Source organism: Arachis ipaensis, chromosome B3 (assembly GCF_059453495.1).
Source record: "Arachis ipaensis isolate K30076 ecotype BB chromosome B3, ASM5945349v1, whole genome shotgun sequence".
Classification (NCBI taxonomy): domain Eukaryota; kingdom Viridiplantae; phylum Streptophyta; class Magnoliopsida; order Fabales; family Fabaceae; genus Arachis; species Arachis ipaensis.
Window position 1 is genome coordinate 16403938 of NC_142438.1, and position 24488 is coordinate 16428425.

At 33.6% G+C, this 24488-nt stretch overlaps 3 protein-coding genes and 1 long non-coding RNA gene across 4 annotated transcripts; 3 read left to right on the top strand and 1 right to left on the bottom strand.

Annotated features, from left to right (window-relative positions):
- Window positions 1-1185: 1185 nt before the first annotated feature.
- Window positions 1186-3641, top strand: LOC107629789 (FAF-like protein (DUF3049)). Its single transcript, XM_016332677.3, has 2 exons — window positions 1186-1367; window positions 1572-3641. Exon 2 carries the CDS (start codon window positions 1622-1624, stop codon window positions 3266-3268), a length of 1647 nt encoding a protein of 548 aa, XP_016188163.1. The 5' UTR covers window positions 1186-1367; window positions 1572-1621; the 3' UTR covers window positions 3269-3641.
- Window positions 3642-10959: 7318 nt separating this feature from the next.
- LOC148569918 (uncharacterized) lies at window positions 10960-11751 on the top strand. Its single transcript, XM_088506727.1, has one exon. It carries the CDS (start codon window positions 10960-10962, stop codon window positions 11749-11751), a length of 792 nt encoding a protein of 263 aa, XP_088362853.1.
- A 3229-nt stretch (window positions 11752-14980) lies between these two features.
- LOC107629790 (uncharacterized) lies at window positions 14981-18845 on the top strand. The gene is made up of 9 exons (XM_016332678.3): window positions 14981-15296; window positions 15845-15935; window positions 16014-16074; window positions 16222-16299; window positions 16921-16994; window positions 17248-17361; window positions 17558-17665; window positions 18030-18068; window positions 18167-18845. The coding sequence occupies exons 1-9, from the start codon at window positions 15202-15204 to the stop codon at window positions 18251-18253; spliced, it is 747 nt and encodes a 248-aa protein (XP_016188164.1). The 5' UTR covers window positions 14981-15201; the 3' UTR covers window positions 18254-18845.
- A 77-nt stretch (window positions 18846-18922) lies between these two features.
- Window positions 18923-22511, bottom strand: LOC107629791 (uncharacterized). The gene is made up of 3 exons (XR_015907572.1): window positions 22382-22511; window positions 22157-22289; window positions 18923-22077 (listed from the first exon to the last, which is right to left on the bottom strand). It is a non-coding gene; the product is annotated as an uncharacterized LOC107629791 (long non-coding RNA).
- Between the last annotated feature and the right edge of the window lie 1977 nt (window positions 22512-24488).

The following is a 24488-nucleotide window of genomic DNA, read 5'->3' on the forward strand; positions in this document are numbered from 1 at the left end:
ATTTATATTTTATTGATATTTAATTATTTTAATTTTTAAATTGAATATTTATATTTAATCAAAATTAAATTTAAAAATTCATAAAAAGAAAAAAATAGTAAATTCCTGAATAATACTCCATATCATATTCTAAGAATTTTTAGTTAGACACTTCAATTCTTTACAAATTTAAATTACCAAGTCAATTTTAAAATTTTTATTTTATTAGACAAATCAGTTTTTCATATTAGATGGTTAGTTTATATAGTAAAATTAATGTAAAAATTTTAAAAATTATTAGGAACTATTATGTTTTTATAAAATAACAATAGAGATTGATTTATTTAACTTTTTATCAAAATATGATGAAAAATTAATACGTCTAATAAAATAAAAAATTAAAAATTAATTTGATAATTAAATTTTGTTAAAAGCTAAAGAATAAAGTATCGTTTTTGTCCTCCAATATTTGGAGTAAGTCCTATTTGTATCCCTAAAATTTAAATCGTCCTATTTGTATCGCTAACGTTTATAAAAGTAATTCAATGTTATCCTGCCGTTAATTATACTAACAGATCAGATTGTATTTTTCAATTATTCTCACTTAGATGTATTTATTCTCAATTCGATATCATTTGAATGTGTTCAATTTTAATATTGTACCCACTATTTGTGTTGAAGTTCAATTATGTCCCTAAAAAGGTGAATTATATAAATATTGTAGGGATTAATTTTAACTTTTGATGATCTATTATTCGGAGTAGATCATCAATTCTATTCTAGACATTTATATTCTAACTTTAAGAAGAGATTTTTAGAACTTCAACTAAAGTTCATGTATTCAAAACTAAATTATCCAACTAAAACTTCTTTGATTTACTATATGACTCCAAATCCTTTCTAATTAGTGGATAATAAATATATATTAAGTCTCTCTCATATTCAAAAAGGTTATAAAAAAATAACTATGTAAAACAAAAAACCAACTTAATAGATAAACATATTATCATTTTCAGAATCCATGAAACGAACCTTTGTCCATAAAACCACATATTCATTGAAACTGTGAACAATATTTAATGGAGTTTATTTTCATTTATTTATTTATTTATATTTTTGGCCGTGGTGCGTAGTTGGGGCCCACTGAACATGGTTCTTAGAAGCTTTTTGGCCCCCTACAAATACCCTCATCCCCCATTCTCCATTGCCATCAAACCACACCCATTCCTCTCAAAACACACACATACATACACTACTATACACACTCTTCATCATCTTCCATATCTTACTTAACCCACACCAACAAAATTAAAACACAAAAATACTTCATAGCACTCCAAAGTGGTCTCTTTGTAGAGCCCTTGGGTGCTTTTTAGTTGCCTCATCAGGTAATTAATTTAATCAAATTTCAATTATTTCACCAAATTTTTATATTATTTCTTTCGTTTTCTTTTAACCAATAGTATCCCACATGCATGCACCTGACAAAATTTGCTTTGTAACTTGAAATTTGAATTTCTCTAGGACATGCACCAATTAATTTGTTTATTATTATTTATTATTTATTCTAAATTCTGATTACTTGTGTGCAGCTAAGTGAGGTTCTTCTTTTCCTTAACCTTTGGGTTATTGAAGAGAGTGTATGATGAGCAACATGATCCAAAATCAAAGCATGCTACCACCATTGATGAAGATAGAAGAAGATGAAAGCATGGTGAAGCTGAAGCAAGGCATAGTCACCATTTTAACACCCTCCTCTGCTTCTTCCTTAAGGAGGACACTCTCTGCTGACATGTCCTCCAAGAAATGGATGCATGATCTTCAACAACAACAACAAGAGGAAAAAGATAACCAAGATTCCTTCAAGATGAAGAAGATCGCTTCGTCGGAGGAGCTCACGCAACACCTTCCCAATAATTCATATTCTTCTTCTTCTTCTTCTGACGAAGGAGAAGAAGAGGAGGAGGAAGCAGAAAGGGAGAGGCTCGCCATTTGGAGCTCGATCCTTAAGAACAAGAAAGAGGAGCAAGAGAAATCCAGGGGAGGGTTCGACACATGGGGATCAATCATGTCCATGAAAAGCGACAGCGACGGCAACAGCAACAACAAGAACAATCAGAGCCTTGAAATGACGAAATCGTTGCCGGTGAGTGTGACGGTTACACCTTATGTTCATCCTCTTGTGAAGAGATCGAAGAGCTCTCTCAGTGATAAGAGCCTTGAAATCTGCACTGAGAGTCTTGGATCAGAGACTGGCTCTGATTCCTTGCTCTTCTCTTCTTCATCTTCTTCTTCTCCTTCTTTCCCTTCAGGGGAATCAGAGAAGGTAGTGAAAGAATCAGAACAAGAACAAGAACAAGAACAAGAACAAGAACAAGAACAAGAAGAGAACATCCATGCTGCTGCAATAACAAAGAGTAAGTTGTTATCGCATCCAAGGTGTTTTCCTCCACCACTTCCTTCACTTTCTTTCCGTGGTTGCAATAAGAACAAGGAAGATTCTTCTTCTTCTTCCTCTTCACTGCACATGAAGCCGCACCGTGACAATGGAAGGTTGGTTCTTCAAGCTGTGTCACTCCCTTCAAACAACAACTTCAACGCTCAACGCCAAGACGGTCGTCTCGTCCTCACTTTCGCCAATGATCAGGAAGTTCCCGAAGTCGAAGAAGAGGAGAATTATGATGATGAAGGTATGGAGGAAGAGGAGGAGTTTGAAGAAGAAGAAGAAGAAGATGAAGAAGAAGAAGAAGAAGAAGAAGAAGAGGAGGAGGAAAGTGAAGTTGTTATGGAGAAGAAAGCGCCATTAATGTCAAGTGGGATTACTACTACTACCACTACTACTATTAATAGTGGCGGTGGTAATCTTCATAGGCTAACATTGATGATGAACAACAACAGCAACAACAACAACAAAACAATTGGGTTGGTGAATAGAAACATGAATCCAAATTGGTCAGACAAGTTCAACAAGAAAGGGATGAACATGAATTTGGAGGATGTGAATGTTAGTGTTGTTGCAAGGTTGATTCCTTCATCACCAGGATCAGCAACATCACCACCACCACCTTCTTCTTTCAATCTCAATGCCTATGAATACTTTTGGAAGACACCAAAACCTTCTTCTAAGCTTCCAAACAACAACAGCAACAACAACAACAATGAGCAACACCAACAGTTGCTGGTGCTAAGAGCCAAGAATGGTGACTACTTGGTTCACAATTTCAAGGGCTGCAAGGATTCTAGAAGGTCCTTGCTCTTCTGGGAACCTTATTGCATTGCCACTTCCTGAGAGAAAGAGACACTCCAATTGCATAAAAAGAAAACTTAACAGATTAATTATTAATAGTCATTTTGTTCTCATCATCATCATCCAATCACTACAAAAAAGAGTGAACCTCCCAAACATTTATCTGAGGTATATAACATAAGCCTCCACCACTTTGCTAATTCCATTTTCTTCTTATACACGTTTATTACTCCATCCTTTTATCTCAGTCTAGCTCCACTCATTCATGGAGCTTTAGTCAAATAAGAGAGAAAGTGAGAGGTTTAATATAGTGAGAGAGATTGATACTCCTTTGTCTTGTAAGATCAGAGAAATTAATGACATGAACAGTTTGTTATATACACATAATAATAATAATACATTACATTATTACTAGTATTATTGTTTTTATTATTACATTATATGAAAAATGTAATCTTAGGTCATCATTGACTTGGTAGGGTGTCTTGTCCTGCTTCTAAAATCTAAATTATATCATGGTTTCCATAACTTCTATAACTTTTGATATAAATTGAAGCCAATGGAGTTCCAATAGGGGTCTTGTCCTGCTTAATTGTTGGTCTTATTTTTCGGGAACAACATGATCACTTGCTTGATTTGTTTTGCCCCTCCCTAAGTTTTGCTTTAAGACAAGTAACTAATTCATCATGTTCAACCAATGAAACTAAAAAGATGAAAGGAATATATATCTATTGGTTATAGTAGTAGTACATATATATATGCTTTTGTGAGTATGTCATTCACATTCTCAATTATTACAAACTAATAATTGTTTGCCTCATATATCGTACCAGAAATAACAGTGATAGTAATGCACCGTCTGAATTAATAAATATTAAGTAAGATAAATTTTAATTGTTTTTAGTTAATTTTTTTTGTTATTAAATATTTTTATATCAGTTAATACTTGTCCATGCATTCCTGTATTGTTATATTTATTTATTTTTTCCTCTACTTTTTGTCACTATCGCTTTCATCCCGAAATAATAACAAATATCAATAGTCATTAACTTAATAATTATTTTGTCTCAAGAAATTAGAATGAAGAGGTCACAAAACAAAACTTCTAGCAAGTGCCAATACAAGTGAATAAAAAGCGGTTAGAGGCTTAGAGCGCCATGTGTCTAGCAACATCATAAACTCATTTGATATGATATATGATATGATTAAATATTAAGGGTTAATTTGGATTAGTTTTTTTTTAAATATTTATTTTTTTAAATTTTATTAAAAGATAATTTGTATTTGGATAGAAAATATAAGAAGTGTTTAATAGATAATTTATTAAAGTTTTCTTATTTTTTAAAAAACAAATATATTATTTGTTTAAAAAAATTGTATCTAAATACCTATTAATTTATTAATTATATAGAAATACTTAAGAAAAAAGGGAATCCAAATGCTATGTTCTGTAGAAGTACAATCTAAAGGATGAATGGATGATGACAGCATCATCAACTTTAACCGAAATGTATTTAAGCTGCCTTTTTATGTAGGTGGGGAATGTGGGGAATATAAAATTAGAATTTAATTTTGTCAGATAATTTAAAATGTTTTATATCATCGTTCAACTATATTCATTTTTTTAGATAATTATTTATGTGATTAATTTAAAAAGTAATTATTTTTATTTATATGATATTATGTAATTAGATGCACGTGATTTAAAAATTATTTTACATTGAAGTGTATTAAAATTAAATTTATAAAATTAAAAAAATTAAAGAATACAAAACTGGGTGGCAGAAATAATTAAATAAATGACTAATTAAAATGGAACTGGATGTGATTTTGGTTTCAAATATGTTGCAAATGGTATTTGGATATTTGCATGATTCACATGTCACTTGATCGAACGACTTTTGGTATTAACCTTCAGTTTGTTATCTTATCTACATCTTCTTTCTTCTCTGATTGGGGCCCTAGAAGAAGGAACCTTTCCTTTATTTACCTTGTCTTTTATGTCCATGAACCCAATACCTTACACTATTGCGTGCACCAGCAGCAGTGAGATTATAGGTTAGTTTTCGTTATAAAATAATTTTTCCATGCATTCTAGATCAGAAGACTTTGACTTAGACTTTGAACATTGTTATTGTTAAATTTTGCCATAATTTGATATAGGTTATACATACCTACTTTCTTAGCTTCTAATGTAATAATCAAAAGAAACATGCATGACCATTCTTTGGAGAGTTAAATACTTCAAAGTTTTCATTTCCTTTCTCTTGCTTTTGATGCAAACTTAGTGGCATAATTTTCTTAAAAAGATGTTTTGCAGTTTTTTTTAATGATTTTATTTTTACTAGAAAATTTCTTTTAAACATGTCAAAATTTTAAAAATAAAAATAAATTTTTTTTTTCAATAGAACAATGACACTCAAGCAACACCATTTTCAATGTGTTATGGTGATCTTTTTCTTTTTTGTTTTTCAAAAATAACTATAGTTGTGTACATGTAAAATATTTTTTTCTTATACTATTCAATTCAAAAAATAATTTGGATGTGACCCAAAGATAACTAAATCAAAATTTCATAGCCCAACAAAATCAATCTTCCAATGATGAACTAATTTGACTCTCAATTTATAGATTTTTATAGTTTGACCTCATTTTTTATTAAAATCCATGTTAATTATAATAATTTTGGATAATGTCAATTTTTCGATTAAATCCCTAGAAATCCATTATTCAATCAAATTTTTTTGTTGTTTACATAAAAATTTGTAATATAGGTTGATCTATTAGATATATTTATTACTGTAATTAAAAAAAAATTAATATAGGGACGTTATTATAAACCTTTTAAAATATAAAATAAAATATTATTTTTGTCTCTAACATTTGAGGTAACTCTTAAAATTGTCCCTAATATTTAAATTTTTCTATTTAAGTCCTAGTCTTACTACATATCCAAACATTTTTGGCAATAAAGTCCAACCAAATTGGTCAAATTCTAACAAAAATTAGTTTTATTAGTGAGAGGGTGAATATACGTTTCAACTATCCCCACTAACATGAACGTTCATATCTCACGTTCCCCCTCTTCTTCCTTCTTCTTCTCCTTCTTTTTCGCGTTCCTCATCCTTCTTTTTCGCGTTCTTTTTTTTTCTTTGCGTGTTTCCTCCTCATCGTCATTCTTTTATTGTTATTGTTGTTACTATTTTTTTTTCTTTTTCTCCTCCTCTTCTTGGTAATTTTGTAACATTATGTGTTTCTTTTTCTTTGTTTAATTTTTTTTATTCTTGTTAAGAGAGTAAAACAAGAAGAATCATGAAAAGGTAAAATAAGAAAGAGAAGATGAAGAAAAAAAGAGGAAGAAGAAGAAGAAGACGAGGAAGAGGAGGAGGAGTTTTGAGTTTTACAGAATTTATTAAGAAATAACACCGAAATTTTTTAACTGTTACACAGAAGTTTCTTAATTTTGATACTGAAATTTTTTAACCGTGACACAAGTATTATGAGCAACATATTGATAACTTTTCTGGAATTAAAATTTACATGAATGTGTTTTTGTAGTTGATTGAGACTTGTGTGCTTGTTCTAAATTGAGTTTGTTTGTATATTATTATCATTAAATAATTTTGGTGCATTCTAAATTTAAATAAGGCGCATTTGATCTTATTGACTTGGATTTGGTGTAATTAGTTCATGCAAGATAATTGTAGTATTTTTGGTGTCATTTAAGCCATATTGATGACTTTTCTGGACTTAAAATTTACATGCATGTATTTTTGGTAGATGATTAAATCTAGTTTGTGTGTTTGTTTTGAATTGAGTTTGCTTGTGTGTTGTCATTATTAAGTAATTTCAGTGCATTCTGGATTTAAGTAAGGTGTACTTAGTCTGTATACTTGTTCTAAACTGAGTTTGTTTGTGTCACTATCATTAAGTAATTTTAGTGCATTCTCAATTTAAATAAGATACACTTAGTCTCCTTGACTTGGATTTGGTATAATTAATTCATGCAAAATAATTGTAGTGTTTATGGTGCCATTTAGCATACAAAAACATAGGGTTCAACTCATATACAAAATTAGTATACTGAGTATCAACTATTCACAAACTACATTAATAAAAAAAATTAATCAAACTTTGTCGAGTTGATTCGATTCAGAACAATAATTCAATTTGTTCTGGTTTAACTGATCTAAACTTGCATCATACATTATTTTCAAAAATAAAACTATTATATGCATAAGAAAAAGACAAAAATAATGACAATAACAATAACGATAACAATGATAATGATGACGATGTAGGAGGAAGAAGAGGAGGAGCAGGAAAAGGAAAAGGAAGGAAGAGATCTAAAAAATTCGAAGAGATCTAAAAAATTCAAAGAGAAAAGAAAGGGGAGGAGGAGGATGACGACGAGGAGATGAAGGTGGTGGTGGTAACGACGAATATAATGAAAGAGAAATATGAGAAAAAACGAGGAGGAGTAGAAGAAGAAGCAGCAGCAGCAGGGGAAGGTGTAAGGAGGAGGAAGAAGAAGAAGAGTGTGCGCGCGTGATGTAAAAAACTGTTATAACAACTTGGTTGGATTTGGTTAAGTATTTTATTCGGTTATAGTGCTTTATTGTTTAAGTCCCTAACGTATCAAAATTGGTTCAATATTGTCCTGTCGTTAGAGATTTATCAACTTATCAACAGAATTGACGGTTAGATAAAATTGAGATGATTTTTAAAATATTAGAGACTTAAATAGGACAAAAACGTTGGGGACGAAAATAATATATTACTATTAGAAGAATTACTAAATCAAGTAAGATAAAAATAAATTTTAACGGAATAAATTGCATTACGAATTTAAGATTTTTACTCATTATAAAATACTTGTAGAATGACTAGGAGTAAACTTTCAGAAAAAAAATGAATACGATACATATATAATAAAGTATAAATTATACATTTTTGTCTCTAATGTATATCCAACTTCTTTAATGTTTAATTTAAATATATTTTATTTTTAAATTTTGAAATAAATTTTAATTTTATCCTTTAATAATATCTTTTTTTTTACGGTACATAATTATTCAATTATTTTTTAATGACATCAAAATAAATTACTCTTAGTTATATTATTTTCATTTTAAGTAAATTTATTTTTCTTAATTTTACTCTTAAAGATTTTTACTCATAATGAAATATTCATAGAATGACTAGTACATAAATTTATAAAAACAAGAACATGATTACATCTACAATAAAATATAAATTATATCTTTTTATCTCTAATATACCAAAATTTTTTAATGTTTAATTTACTTAAATTTTATTTTTAATTTTAAATAAATTTTAATTTATCCTTTAATAATGTCATTTTTTTATGATAGATAATTATTCAATTATTTTTTTTGTTGCATCTAAATAAATTTTAATCATATTTCTTTCATTCTAAATAAATTTATTTTTTAATTTTATTCTTAATCACATTACTTTCATTCTAAGTAATTTATTTTTGACTAAGAGCAAAATTTTAAAAAAATTAAATAATTATTTATCGTTAAAAAATTAAAATTATTGAAAAAAATTAAAATTTATTTAAAAGTTAGAAATAAAATTTAAGTAAATTAAACATTAAAAAAGTTTGATATATTAAAAAATAAAAAGTATAATTTATATTTTATATATGCTATGTTTTTTTTCTTTCTCAAAATTTTATATACCAATAATTCTACAGGTATAAGTATGTAATTTATTCTATTAAAATTTATTATAAATTTATTTGATTTAATAATTCTTCTAAATATAATGTATTATTTTGTTTTTCAAAATTTTTATCCTATATAAATTTCTAATGTTTCGAAATCATCTCAATTTTATTCTACCATTAATTTTGTTAACAGATTACTAATAATTGGACAGTATTAAAAATTTGAAACGTTAAAACTTAAATAATATAATTTAAATATTAGAAACAATTTTAAAACTATCCCACTAGTTTAAAAAAAATTAATATGAATTTTGAAATGGAGAGGGGAGAGAGCGGGGGAGAGTCTTTGAGGGTGGCACATAGCGAGGCAGCCGGCCATGCCGGCGAGAGCAATAATGGGGAGAGTGGAGGTGGGCATGCATCAGGTGAAAAGGAGGGAATTAAAGAAGACAATAACAAGATTCAAGGTCAGCGGATATCGTTCAGAGATAAAGTTGTGGGTGCTTCAATAAGGAGAGCTTTGGAGGTTGCTGATTCTCTTGATGGGGATAAGATGGCTACAGTAGTTGGTAAGTAAGGCGATTCAGAGATACCGACTGTGACGTTCACTGAAGAAGCAAAGGAGATATTGGCAGAGCCCTACAAAGATGCCATCGTGATCAAAGTTCTTGGAAAAAAATTTAGCTATACGGCGATCACGCACAGGCTTAAAGGAGTCTGGAGAACCAAAAAAGGATATGAGGTACTAGATGTCAGTTTTGGCTATTTCTTAGTCAAATTTGATCTCTTGGAGGATAGAGAAAAAGTTCTCCTTAGAGGACCGTGGATGATTACTGGTAGTTATGTTGCAGTTAAACCTTGGAGTTCTTCATTCAGACCTTGTGAAAATAATTTTGGGTCTACCATGGTTTGGATAAGAATAACAGGTTTAAACATTAACTATTATCAAGAGAGAGCCATGAAAATGATTGCGTCAGCTGTTGGTAAACCGATCCGCATCGACCTAGCCACCAAGTCTGCGGAGAGGGGAAAGTATGCAAGAGCATGTGTGCAAATTAACTTAGGACTTCTGAATTTAATTTGTGAAAAATGTAGCTGCTTTGGGCATGTAATAAGAGAATATGCAAAAGAGAACAACAATGGCATTGGGAAGGAAACCATGGTGAAGGAGAAAAATTTGCCGTCACTGTTTTCGGTGGATAACAACGAGAAAACGGTAGAAGGTAGTCAAATTCCAGTAAAAAATCAAAATTCAACTTTTGAATTTGGAATTAATGCCAAATCAATTCCAATTATGGAGAAGCATGGAGCAGCGGATCTTGTGCATGATAATTTACAAGAATCACGCATGGATAATGATACTCAAGCAAAAGAGGGTGAATGGGTTACAGTTAGTAGAAAATGCAAGAAAAAAGTGGATAAAGGCCCTAATGTGGTGCCAAAAAAAGCCAATGTAGCAATATGCTCCAATTTGGTGAGTAAGAAATTTTCTTTTGGGTCTAATAAAATGCATGCTGGATCCTCATCAAATGCAAAGGTGAAGTCTTTATCAAATGCAAAGGTGGAGCCTAAGGAAAAGAAAGATCCTCCATCCACGCTTGGCTCTTTGGGAACAACTCAGGTGGCTTTCAAGGATCAGAGTACTCCTTTTTTTAAAGTAGGGCACAAAAGACAGCGTCTTATTTCGCTTCAAAACTCACCTACTGAAGCATTGTCAACAGATTCTCGAGTACAAAAAGAGCTTGATAAAGCTAGTGCAACAACAAACTTGGAGAACCAACCTCAACAAAAGAATGATGGTTCTGCGACGCAAGTCCACCAGAAGACAATTGGAGACAGGGGTCCATCAACGTGAGGTAGAATGATTATAAATTCCAATTATTTAATTTATTTGTATGGATTGTGACTATTTAAATATTATTAGTTGGAATGTAAGGGGGCGTCAAATAAGATGTCTCGGGTGCACTGTAAGGAGTTAGTACGAAAATTTTAACCAACTTTTTTTATTTTGGTGGAAACTCATATTGGGTTTGAAACTATGAAAGAATTTTGGGGGAGATTAGGCTATTATCCTGTAGGGATTGTAGATGTTGTTGGACATAAGGGAGGAATTTGGTTCCTCTCTGCTAATTTAAAATTTTTTTGTAAAATTCTTTGTGCTATGAATCAATGTGTAACTTTGGAAATTGATGGTGGTGGGCGAAGATGGATTTGCAGTGTGGTTTATGGTAGCCCTCAAGCCACTAATAGAGTAGAATTATGGAGTCATCTGCTTGATATTGGTTTGTGCATTCAAGACCCATGGGTGGTAGTTGGGGATTTCAATTATATTTTGAGTGTTCATGAGGTGAAGGGAGGTAATTACTATTCGACTCGCAGTAGTGTCTTTGCAAGTACTCTAGATTCTTGTGGTCTTTTTGATCTGACAACCTCTGGAAGACGGTTTACTTGGTTCTGTAAAATTCAAGAAAACAAAGAAATTGCAAAGAGATTGGATAGAGCTTGCTGTACTGCAGAATGGCGTCTTCTTTTTCCAGAAGCTTTTGTTGAAGTTCTCAGCCGTTCCCACTCTGATCATTGTCCCCTACTTATCCGATGTCAAGGAGTTCCTATCAAGAAAGGAAACCGGCCTTTTAGATTCCAAGCAGCATGGGCAACGCATCCTGAGTACAAGGCCATTGTTCAGAAATCTTGGAATAGTACAGACTTTGGCATCCATAGGAAGTTGTTGGGGGTTCAAGAAGCTTCGTTGGAATTCAACTCTACGGTCTTCGGCAATATTTTTATTAAAAAGAGGGAATTGGAGGCTTATTTGAATTGTATTCAATGAAAATGGAAGCTGATGATGATCCGATTTTGAAGCACAAAGAGGAAGAATTGAGAGCTGAGTATAATCTAGTTTTGGCCCAGGAAGAATTGCTTTGGTACCAGAAGTCAAGAGATCAATGGGTTTGGTATGGTGATAGAAATACTAGCTTTTTCCATATGCAAACCATCATTAGAAGAAAATCTAACAAGGTTCATGGGTTGCTGGTCAGTGATGGGTCCTGGTCTGATGATCCGGAAGTTTTGCAAAGAGAGGTTGTTCATTTTTTCAAAAATATTTTTTGCTCTACTGAGCCTGTTGAGGTTAATTGTATGGGAGAAATTCCTATGCCATCTCTTAGCCAGGATGCTTGTGATAATTTATCTAAACCAATAACAATGTTGGAGGTTAAAGAAGCTCTAGATAATATGAGCTCGTTCAAAGCTCCTGGGCCGGATGGTTTTCAAGTTTTTTCTTCAAAGAATATTGGGATGTGGTGGGTCATGAGGTGTAGCGTACTGTTCAGAAAGCGTTCTTAGGGGAGACTTTAAGCCATTCTTTGTTGGAAACTTTGATTGTTCTTATCCCTAAATGCGACCCTTCAACTAGATTGAAGGATTTTCGGCCAATAAGCCTTTGTAATGTAATTTATAAACTAGTGACTAAAGTGCTGGTTAATAGATTATGACCTTTTTTGGATGAGATTGTTAGCCCAACTCAGGGAGGGTTTATACATAGTAGAGGAGCGCCTGATAATATTATTGTGGCCCAAGAAGTTCTTCACTTTCTTAAGCGGACAAAGTCTAGAAAAGGATTTATGGCTTTTAAGATTGATTTAGAAAAGGCTTATGATAGAGTTGATTGGAATTTTCTTGAGCACACTCTTGAATCTTTTGGCTTTTCTTCTCTAATTATTCGACTTGTAATGAATTGTGTTCAGACTTCAAATCTTTCCATCCTTTGGTATGGGAATAGATTGGACAGCTTTCAACCTCGCAGAGGGCTTAGGCAAGGAGATCCAATTTCTCCTTATTTATTTGTTTTGTGCATGGAGAGATTGGCGTGATTCATTTCCAAACAAGTTGACGAGGGTATTTGGGATGGTGTGGCTGTTTCTAGAGGAGGACCTAGAGTTTCTCACTTGATGTTTGCAGATGACCTCCTCCTTTTTTGTAAAGCGAAGAAAAATCAAGTTCAGAATGTTGTGCACACCTTGGAGTTGTTCTGCAAAGCTTCAGGTATGAAGGTTAACATTGAAAAATCTAAAGCTATTTGTTCTAGAAATATCTCTAATATAAGAAAGGAAATATTGTCTGGTGTTTCTCATATTCCTTTTACTAGTGACCTAGGCAAATACTTGGGGGTGAACCTTAATCATCCTCGAGCTGCTAGGTCTATTTTTTCGGACTCTTTAGAGAAGATCAAGAATAGGCTGGCTAGTTGGAAAGGTCGGCTCCTTAACAGAGCAGGCAGGCTTTGCTTAATTAAATCTGTTGTTTCTTCTCTTCCTATTTATTAGATGCAAGTGACTCTTTTTCCTACTTCGCTTTGTCAAAAGATTGATTCTGTGCTTAGACAATTCTTGTGGAAGGGAAAGGTGGGGGAGCGTTGCTTAAATTATGTCAAGTGGAGCAAAGTTGTCACTCCAAGAAAATATGGAGGCTTGGGAATTAGAGATACCCAGTGTGTAAATTTTGCTTTATTAGGAAAGCTTGTTTAGCAATTACTGCATAATTATGATAAGCTTTGGGTAAGAATTATGTTGCCAAAATATTTATCTGGGAGGTCTTGTTTTTCACCCAATTTTTCTAATAATGTTTCAAGCACTTGGCGAGCGATTTATAAGACAATAGAAAAGCTTCGTGATGGTTTTGATTGGTGTACAGGCAGGATGTCTCAATCCTTTTGGTATCATGCTTGGCGACCATGTGGAACGCTAGCTCCTTTGGTTCTTTTTGTGCACATATCTGATTCTCACTTGAAGCTAGAAGATGTCTGGTACCATGGACATTGGCGGTGGGATATTCTTTGCACAATGATTCCGGAATAAGTTAAACTTGATTTGATGCTCTTTGATCCTATCAAGCAGGCAGGAGATAAAACAGGTTGGTTTTGGACAAACTCAAATACTCTCACCTACTCGACTAAAAGCGGGTATGAATGGCTATTGAAGAAGAAATTTGGCTGGAACGATAATGAAAATTGGCTTTGGCTTTGGCGCTTGAGAATACCGGAGAAGATAAAGTGTCTGCTCTGGCTTTGTCTCAACAACGGAGTTCCCACAGCTAGTTACCAGTTTCAAAGAGGTCTTGCTACTTCTGATTTTTGTCAGCGATGTTATCTTGCTCTAGAGGATATTAACCACTGCTTTAGGACTTGCCAAAAAGCTCGTCAGATTTGGATTAGCTTAAATTTGGAAATGACCGCTGAGGACTCTAGTTTGGATTTTGTGTCTTGGATTCGTTCTAACCTCAACAAAAATGAGTTTCTCTTTGTAGCGGCCTTTTGGTGGATTTGGAGGGATAGGAACAATGACATCTTCCATCAAGATGATCCATGGAGTAAGGAAAAAATTGTTCACTTAGTTCAACATGCTGCTCGCGATTTCTCTAAGGTTGTTACCAACCAAAAACATATTATTCCTTCCTCTTTGCAATATAACTGGGAACCACCTCCAATGAATGTCTGTAAAGTGAACTGCGATGCAAGCATTTTTGAAAATGGGCAATTAGCTGGCTTTGGATGTATTATTAGAGACAACATGGGAATTTGGATGAAAGGTTGTTCTGCCAGTATACCTCTTTCTAGTGTTCTCTCTTGTGAGTTTCATGCTATTTGGAGAGGCCTTGTTATGACTTGGGATTGCGAGTGTAAAGAGGTCATATGTGAAACTGATAATCTTGATGCGTTTCTTCTTGTTTTACGAGGCACAACCAGCATGATTACGAATGACTCTGATCTGCTTGACAAAATCAAAGAGATGTTTTAGCGCAATTGGACAGCTACTTTAGTGCTCATCCAGCGTACAGCAAACAGAGCGGCTGATTTAATGGCTAAGACTGCTGGCTGCTGCTTTAAACAAGCAGGTGTACTTAGAGTGGTTACAACTTCATAATAATTTAAACATTATTATTAGAGAGAAGTGCTACTCTTTTTTTTAGATGTTTTTTCTTTATATTATGGTCAGTCACAAAAAAAAATTGATATTTTACTCTATAAAATATATAACAAATACAAAACGAGGATAAAAAGCGGGATTAGCTATAAATAGAATACAAAACTAAAATCAAAGCACGTTGTCGTCGGCATCCCTAGATCCTGATTTCTGCAGCGTCTTGGGCTTGGAATTGGAAATGTCGTAAACGCCGCATTTGGTTGTCGTTTCGACAAAGAGAAAGAAAGAGGGTTATCGAGTCAGAGTCCAATTTTGGGGAGCGATTGGAAATTTGGAATAATCATTCTATCAATCGAGAAATGGAAGAGACGAGCTCCACCGTCGACGACGATTTTCTTCTCAAAGCTTTCTTCGCCGAAGTCAGCGAGGTTGAGAGAGATAACGAAGTCCTCAGGTCTCTCTCTCTCTCTCTCTCTCTCTCTCTCTGTTGCAATGGAGGTTACTTCTGTTAGGGTTTCTTTTTATTTATATATATATATAATTTTTTTCGTTTGCAGTTATTTGTATAGTTTCTAATTTGAGGTTATTAGGTTTAGCTTCATGAGCTGCGACGTTTACATTTGTATGCAGAATTTTGAAATTTTGCGTTGTTTGATTCAATTCGGTGTTTTTTCCTCTCATTGTTGAATTGTGGTGGGGAGTGATGTGATTTTAAGTGAGAGTGTTGATGTTATTGTGAACAACAAGCCAAGTTGTAGCGTTTTGGTTATGGTTATGAATGTGTTGTTATTGAGATGGAAAAAAAAAGGTGACAGGCATAAGTTTGTGATTATGAGAGGGGTAATGTTGACTGCAAGCATAAGTATTACTTATTTTGGAGTTTCAATTTCTAGGTTTATGCTTATGTTATTGCTAGTTTCATTTGTATGAGGTTCTACCGTTCTACATACACTCTGTTGATCAACATTTTAGCTGACTTAATTGTTATGTTTTTCCCCACAGGATTTTGTCTTGCTTTAAGCTAAATCCATTTGAGTATCTGAACCTACCATTTGATTCATCGATTGATGATGTGAAAAAGAAATACCGTAAGGTAAATTCTTTCAATGCAAGGGATAATTTTGACTGTTCCATGGACATCTTATAATGATTTTTTGTTGTTTTGTTGTAGTTGTCATTGATGGTTCACCCTGACAAGTGTAACCATCCACAGGCAAAGGAGGCTTTTGGAGGTATGTATGTGCATGCTCTGTTATTGTTTCTGCAGTTGACGTATTCTGATAGTGGATATCGATTATTATTATAAGTTTCATGGCTAGATGGCTCTTGTGAAAAGTGTGCATTTTTTAATGTTTGATGGGCTATTCTCTTGTCTGCAGCACTAGCCAAAGCTCAGCAATTATTACTTGATCAAAATGAAAGAGATTACCTTCTTAGCCAAATTAATTCAGCAAAAGGTCAGCATAAATTAGTTTGTTTTAGTTGGCTCCTAGTATATGTTGACTTTTAATGTTGCAAATTCTTTTCATGAAGGATCATCATGGACTCCAAGAGTAGCGATTTTGGATTACTTAGTTTACTATCTTCATAGCTAGACCAAACTCTGTCTTCTTTATTTATTTTTCAATTTGGTTCAATGTTTAAAGGTAATTCTGGACAATTTTTGCTGAGTACTGATGTGGTTCACTTCTCTATTTTAAGATTTATGGCGGGTGTCTGTTCCATGTACTTCCGCACATGTCTGTATTGACATTGTTGAAGAGCTAATGCAATGTATTTGGGGCCCTCTCCCTGTTTCTCTGTGTTTTGTCCCTTGTTTGAAGCATGAAAACCCCAAATTTGTGACATTTGCTGCGCATGTGTCCTTCTTCATTGCTTTTATACCAAAAAGAAAAAATTGATTCATTATTTATTCTTTTCTTCTCATATTTACTCATTTATTTACCCCCCCCCCCCCCTCTTTTTTTTTTTCTCTCTCTCTCCATCTCTAATTCTCTATGATGAAGAAATGCCTTTGTTAGAAAGTTGGTGCACAATTCATAAAGAAATCATCTTTTTCCCATGTATGTCACCTGCAGAAGAACTTAGAGCCAAGAGGAAGAAGCAGTTGAAGAAAGATACAGCATCGAAAATTAAGTCTTTGGTTGAAGAGGTAGGTGCAGTTTTACTAGATGATCCCCTCTGGCTACAACCTATATTTTGGAGTATCCACTCTGTGTGTGGTGTGTATCTATTTGTCTGTGTTTGTTTCTCAGTGCCATTATACTCTTTAGATGCATTAGTGATGAAACTATCATATGTTAATATTGTAAAACCGGCATGTCATGAATATTAAATGGAACAATAGTATCTTTGACTTTCTAAAAGACCAATAGTTTTATGTCTCTTTTTTCTCTGCATCACAGGGAAAATATGACCAGCAATATGAAAAATCAGAGGAGTTCCAGCAAGAGCTGAAAATGAAGGTTCGTGAGCTATTAACAGAACAAGAATGGAGGAGACGAAAAATGCAAATGAGGGTATGTTCTAAAATCTCCCACCAAAAGAAAAAATGTTCACCAACTAAAACACCAAATGTGTGATTTGGGGAAGTGTCAGTGATAACTGTGAAAATGTGATCATCGTGTGACTGCTTACCTATGCAAATTTGTCTTGGAGATTATATTCACAAGTATTTCATGTTTTGTGATCTCAAGTTTATTCATGATCATGTAGATATCAGAGGAGGAAGGCAGATTAAAAAAGGATGAAGAGGAACAAAAAGAGATGTGGAAAAGAAAGCGTGAACATGAGGAAGAGTGGGAAGGAACGAGAGAAAAGAGGGTTAGTTTGCTATGATTTCATCTTTGGCCTTCATTTTATACATCAATCAGCTGTTTCTGTTCCTGTTTGTCTGTGCCTGTGTGGGTTAGTGCTAGTTTGGATTTACTGCTGATGCATAAGTAATAAAAAAAATGTGAAAAGAGGATACACCACTGAAACCTGAGTGTTTTTTTTTTTTTTTTTTTGAGCTTGTCCTATCCCTGAACTACTCGTTAGGAAACCATGCATGAGTCCCGTATGTGCTGTGAGAGTCTGATAACTTTATAACTGGACAAGCTTCTTGCACCTTCTTCTGCATCCTAGTAACATGTAAGATTTTCACTAGCTCCAGGGACAAATTAACACAATTAATTTCTCGTATCAGGTGTCAAGTTGGAGAGATTTTATGAAGGGTGGAAAGAAGGTGAGATATTAAACTTCTGATTGTCACATAAGTGAATATTCCATTGATACACCATGAAGAAAATAAGTGACAATTTGCTTGAATTTATTGGCATGCAGACTAAGAAAGGAGAAATTCGCCCCCCAAAGCTCAAGACGGAAGATCCCAACAAATCCTATGTTCAGAGACCGGTTAAGAGAGGTTAGGTCTGCCATTATGTTTGGAGGACTCAATTGGTAGTCAATCTAATTACGGAGTCAAGAGGATTCATGCATATGCTGCCCTCTGCATGGACTATCTGTAAGCCTGTAGGAGTGTTCATTGTTGTGCTCATTGGAAACATCTTGAATTCAGTGTGCATCCCCTCAATCCCCTCAGCTGAATGAAATCCCATTCTGGGATTTGCACCTTCATGGTACGTGTATAGGTTCTATGCCATAATTAATTAATTTGGGGGAAGTAATCATTCATATCGAAACCTGTAAATGTTATTTGAAGCCCAAAATGAAAGGATAATTGAACAAAAGAAAATATAGGCCATGTCTTGATAGTTGTCTTGACTGTCTTGGTACATTAGTGAATCAGATGCATTGATTTATGACTCTACCAAAAAAGTCAAAATGATTTATCCATATGGAATGCAGGTAAAACTTACTTTACTCGTATCTTGTTAGATGAAATGTTAGGAGAAAGTATTAGTTTTCTGGTGTAATCTTGACAGATGAAACGTTTTAGGTCACATAAACATGTATACTTTGTTTCTGAATATATTTGATAATGTTGATATTTTAGTCAAAATGAAAATCTCACTCATCCATTTTATCTTAGACGAGTGTGTGTGCCAACTAGCTTGGACATGAATTCTAGAATGTTACTTTCATCCATACCTCACGGTGGAAGCTTTTTACCTTTTTTTCCCCTTGTAGTCTCTACATATTACCTTCTCTTAATGTTGACCCGGCGATTATTTTCAATTCTCGAATCACTCAAATGCTTCTATTCCACGAGCATTTATCTTGGGTAACAGAACTTTCGCCCAAGGTAAATAACACGATAAAAATATGGATTTGGTGGTTAACAAGTGGTACTTGTTAAAAATGAAAAGTATTTATTGAAAGTTTAATTTTTTTTATATTTTTATTACACTTCCTATTTATTAATATACTAAACATAAATTATTATTTTTAATACTCTTAAGAGCATTTATTAGTTTCTAAAAGTATTTCTTCGCTTTTCCTCTATTTTTGTCAATACACTAAAATAAAAATCATCCTTTTGAGATATTCTCTACATCCAAACATTTTTGGCATCTAAGTTCATCCAAGCAATTTTAGATCACGCGCTCTTCCTGCTTTTTTCTTTCCTCACGCTTCTTCTCTTCTTCTCTTCTCCTACGGGCCTCTTCTTCTTCTTCTCACGCTCGTTTACGTGCGGAGCGTCTTCTTCTTTGCCTTCTTCTTCGCGTTTCTCTTCCTCCTCATTCTCCTCCTAGTAAAGAAGCAGTAGAAGGTGAGGAGGAAGAGTTTTGAATTGTGCAGAATAGAAATGAACCGAACATGTTATTATGGTGAAACAATTGTATAGTACTGAATGAATGGAATATTATCCATTATATAAATTCAAATTCGAACAGTTTTCTGCATAATGAACCAAACACGTATTCATGGTGAAACAATTGTATAGTACTGAATGAACGAAACATAATCCATTATCTAAAATCAAATTCGAACAGCTTTCTGCATAATAAACCGAACACGTACTCATGGTGAAACAATTTTAAAGTACTGAATGAACGAAACATAATCCATTATATAAAATCAAATTCGAAACACCTCTATCTACAATTTAAAAATTATCAATTCAAATTCAGATTTAGAACACCTGCGTCTATTTAATTGAAAAAATAATCCATTAGCAAAATGTTGGTGGTGTTGGTGATGACGATAACGAAAGAGGAGAAGAAGAAGAAGAAGAGGAGGAGGAGGGGGAGGAAGAGGAGAAGCAGAAGAAGAATCTGCGTGCGCGAAGATGAAGGAGGAGGAGGAGGTATACGTGAATTTGAAAGAAGAAGAATATGACATATGCGTGTATTTGAAAGAAGCGCAGGGGAGAAGAAGAAGAAGTGCGGGGGAGGAGAAAATAGGCACTAAAATTGATGACACTACCAACCATTTTCTTAATCCAGTAACAGAGAAGGCGATAAAAGCAACCTTTTCTATCAATCCTTTCTCAGCTCCCAAGGACGATGGTTTTACGGCTAAGTTTTTTCAGTTCTATTGGGAGCTAATTAGAAAGGATGTGATATGTGCAGTCAAGAGCTTTTTTTCCGGAGGTAAAATGCTAAAAGCTTTCAATCATACAAATATTTGTCTTATTCCAAAAGTTAGAAATGCTTACTCTATGAAGCAGGTCAGACCAATCAGCTTGAGTAGTGTCTTCTATAAAATACTCTCTAAAATCCTAGAACACAGATTGCAAAACGTCATGAATAGGGTTATTAGCGACACTCAAAATGCCTTCATTAAAGGAAGATTAATTAGTAACAATATTTTGATTGTTCACAAATTCATGTACTTCCTGAAGAATAAGACCTATGGTGATTATGAATTAGCATTAAAGTTGGATATGAGTAAAGCATATGACAGAGTTGAGTGGAGTTTTGTATGGATTGTTTTGAACAAAATGGGTTTTTACAAAAAGTGGATTGACCGGATCAGAGAGTGTGTGGACGCGGTTTCTTACTCCATTACTGTGGAAGGTTAATCTCATGGTTTCTTCAAACTATGTAGAGGGTTACGTCAAGGCGATCTCCTCTCTCCCTATCTATTTTTGTTCTGTGCAGAGGGTCTATCCCGTTTGTTCCATAGAGGAGAACGACGTCTAGAAGTCTATGGTTTGAGGTTGAATCTTAGATGCCCTAAGGTCAGTCATTTATTCTTTACGGAAGATTCCATTTTGTTTACTAAAAGCTACTACTAGAGATTGCAAAAATTTGCTGAAGGTACTACGTACTTATGAAGAAGTTAGTGGACACGTAGTGAATCTCGACAAGTCTTCTGTTTTTTTTTTTTTTTTAGCAAGAATACCCCTTCTACTATTCGGGATAATTGGCTGGTCTACTCTTAGTTCCACATGTAGGCTGCCAAAACAAGTACCTTGGCCTCTCAGCTGTGATCAACCGATCCAAGAAAAAAACTTTTAACTACATGAAAGATAAGGTTGCACAGAAGCTCCAGAATTGGAAGAGGAGTATTCTTTCCACTTGTGGTAGAGAAGTTCTAATTAAAACAGTTGCTACGGCGATTCCAATCTATACACTAAGTTGCTTTAAGCTACCAGAAACCCTCTTAGAGGAGATTCAAAAGGCAATTATGCAGTTTTGGTGGGGACAAAAGAATAATGAGAAAAGGATGCAATGGATAAGTTGAAAAATTGCTTGTAAACCAAAGAGTGAGGGAGGGTTGAACTTCAAAGATCTAAGTGCTTTTAACTTGGCAATGTTGGAAAAGTAAGGGTGGCGACTAATTGCAAGACCTTAGTCCTTAATTCACAAGGTTTATAAGAGTAAGTATTTTAGATTCTCGTCTTTTTTGAGAGCAGGACCAGGCACTAACCCGGCTGAAAAAACATTCTTGAGGGTAGAAAGGTCTTGGAAAAAGGCATTTTTTGGAAAATAGGGTGAGGTAATTTGGTTAGAGTCTGTGAAGATAACTGGCTTAATGAAATTAACCCTATTGGCATTCATTTGAATAACACAATAGGCCTTAAACCAGAATGGGTATCGGATATTATATTACTAGACAGGAATTGAAATCAAGCAATGATCACAACAAAGTATCAACAGTGGCACAGGCAATTTTAAGCACAACAATTCATCAAGGTGAGGATCGTGTTACCTGGCCTAGGGAGAGGAATGAAAACTATTCCGTTGCTTCAGGGTATTTGCTGGCATTCCAATTTTACCATGTCCCAACTGAATTCCTACCAGAGCAGTGCAGAGTAAAAAAGGTTTTGGTCTTCGATTTGGAACCTAAAATGCCAACCGAAAATTAAGTCTTTTTGTGGAAAGTGATGCATGCAGAGCTACCAGTAAAGGAGAGGTTACATACCAGGATCAATTCGGTGTCTCCCTTATGCCCTCGGTGTATGGCGAGTGAGGAGTCCACTGTTCATTGCCTTCTTTTTTGCCCAGACTCAGAAATTGCTTGGAAAATGAATGACCTTCCATTTCCATTGCAGCAACTGGGACCATGGAGATGGTGGTTGTGGGTTCAGAATCAGATTAATAGAGGAAGTGATGCACAAAAAAAACTCCAATTTGTAGCATTCTTTACCTGGAATATTTGGAAAGTTAGAAATTTGAAGGTATTCGAAGTTAAATCATCGTCCCCCCAAAAGATTGTTAGCCAATGATTCATTTTCTTTAGTTGGTGTTTTTTGTTCACATCAAGTAAATGATTTTCCTTTCTCTTTTTTTTATTAAAGTTTCAGGAGATTAACTAGATATTTATCTTTTTAATTGAGAATTTCCTATTTATCCTTTGTTGTAAGTCCAAATGGACTATTCATTTTATTGAATTAATAAAATCTAATTTTGGAAAAAAAAACAAAAACACCTAGCTAGAGTTACTATCAGTGAGCCATCTACCAGCCATAATATGTAAAAAAAAAAAAACCTTCATCATAACTATCCTAATGTCTGTTTAACATTCTCAAGATTATTTTACATAATTATATAAAAATATTATTAAAAAGATAATTATAATGATGTGTAAGCATGATACGATGATGTAAAACAAACCAATCAGTAAATTCTTTTAAATGAAGAACACAGCACACCATAGATGCATACATTGTTACATCCATTGTGGCCTTGCATTGCTATCACCATAGTATAGAATGCAAGATTAAAGCCACAACCTTTAACATGTCAATCAACTCCAACCTAATTAAAACTTCACCTATGCATATCACATAATAATTTTTACATCCAGCCACATACCCAATAGCATTTCAATTTTAATTGACATAAGTAACAATAATTAATAACTTATCATCTTTATGTTTGGAACATGAGTTAATTCAGGTGCACTATTTATATTAATTGGAGAGTGTTGGACAATTTATAACAAAACTTTGATTTCTTCTGTGTTAATTCTATATTCAAACTGTTGAAACAGTATTTTTACCAAATTACGTAATCCATGGATTTCTTTTTTCACATTTTCAAGTTCACCCTTTAAAAATGTCAATTTTTCTTGGTGATGTTGTTTGATTGCAGAAATTTCAGCATTTTTTTTAAAGCAACTTTGTGCAATAGATCTTCTATAACTCCCAACCTGATTTGGTTGTTCTTTTCCAAATAAGACCCCAATAACTTCTTCTGTTTCACTAGCAACTTGCTAGTTTTGGAAATTTTTCTAGCCAAAAAAATATTTAAAATAAAATTAGTTACTACTATATCATAGATTTGTGATAAAATCAACTATAATGAAATTCACACACTGAAGGTAGCTTCTTAATTGGCTCAATCTAAGTTGTTTTTTTTTTTTTCATATCCGACAATATAATTTCTTGAAGATGAGATTTTAAGCTTTATATATGATGATTCATCTAAAGAAGAAGGCAATTAATTCGTGCATAATTCAGATCATATACACAGTCTTTGTTTTTTTGTTTTTGAGTGTATTCATATTTTTTTATTGTCTAGATTTAAGTTTACACTGAGAGAGTCAAAAGGCAAAGAGAGTTAATCACACAAAAGCTATTTAATCTTTTGTTGGTTTAAGTTTTGATTTTGAAAGTGTGCTGGAATTAGGGTGCACTTGATTTTCTTTAACTAGGTTGGGTTAACACTTAGGAGTTACTAAGCTTGGGATAGCTTAGGTATGTTACAAGAGTGTGAGTCTCTTGAAATTGATGTTTGTAATCATTCTTGATTATAGTGGAAATTCCACCATGATTCATGATGGAGATTGGATATAAGTCTCATTGCGCTTAGAGACTAAACCAAGATATATTACTATGTTATCTTCTTCCTATATCTTTGTTACTACATACTCAGAAAAAGACAAAAACCAAAATAATCTTCTGATTTATCAGTTTCGTTGCATAAACGATAAAGTGGTTCTTTGATTCAACTCCCTTTTCTCAACTCACTTAAGAACCTTTAATTGGCATCAGAGTTTAGGCTTAAGGAGCAAGTTTAATTGCTTGGAATAAAAGATTCATGGTAACCTTTGTGGCTTATACGCTAACCGAAGGACATTCATGCTATAGGTCTCGTTTCTTTAATGGAACTAACTATTCTTATTGGAAAGAAAGGATGAGAATTTTCGTGCAATCAACAGACTTCAGCATTTGAAGTTCATTGTGAATGGCCCAAATGTTCCTACCAAATGCAACGCTGAAGGCAATGTTGTTCTAAAGGAAGATTTCGAA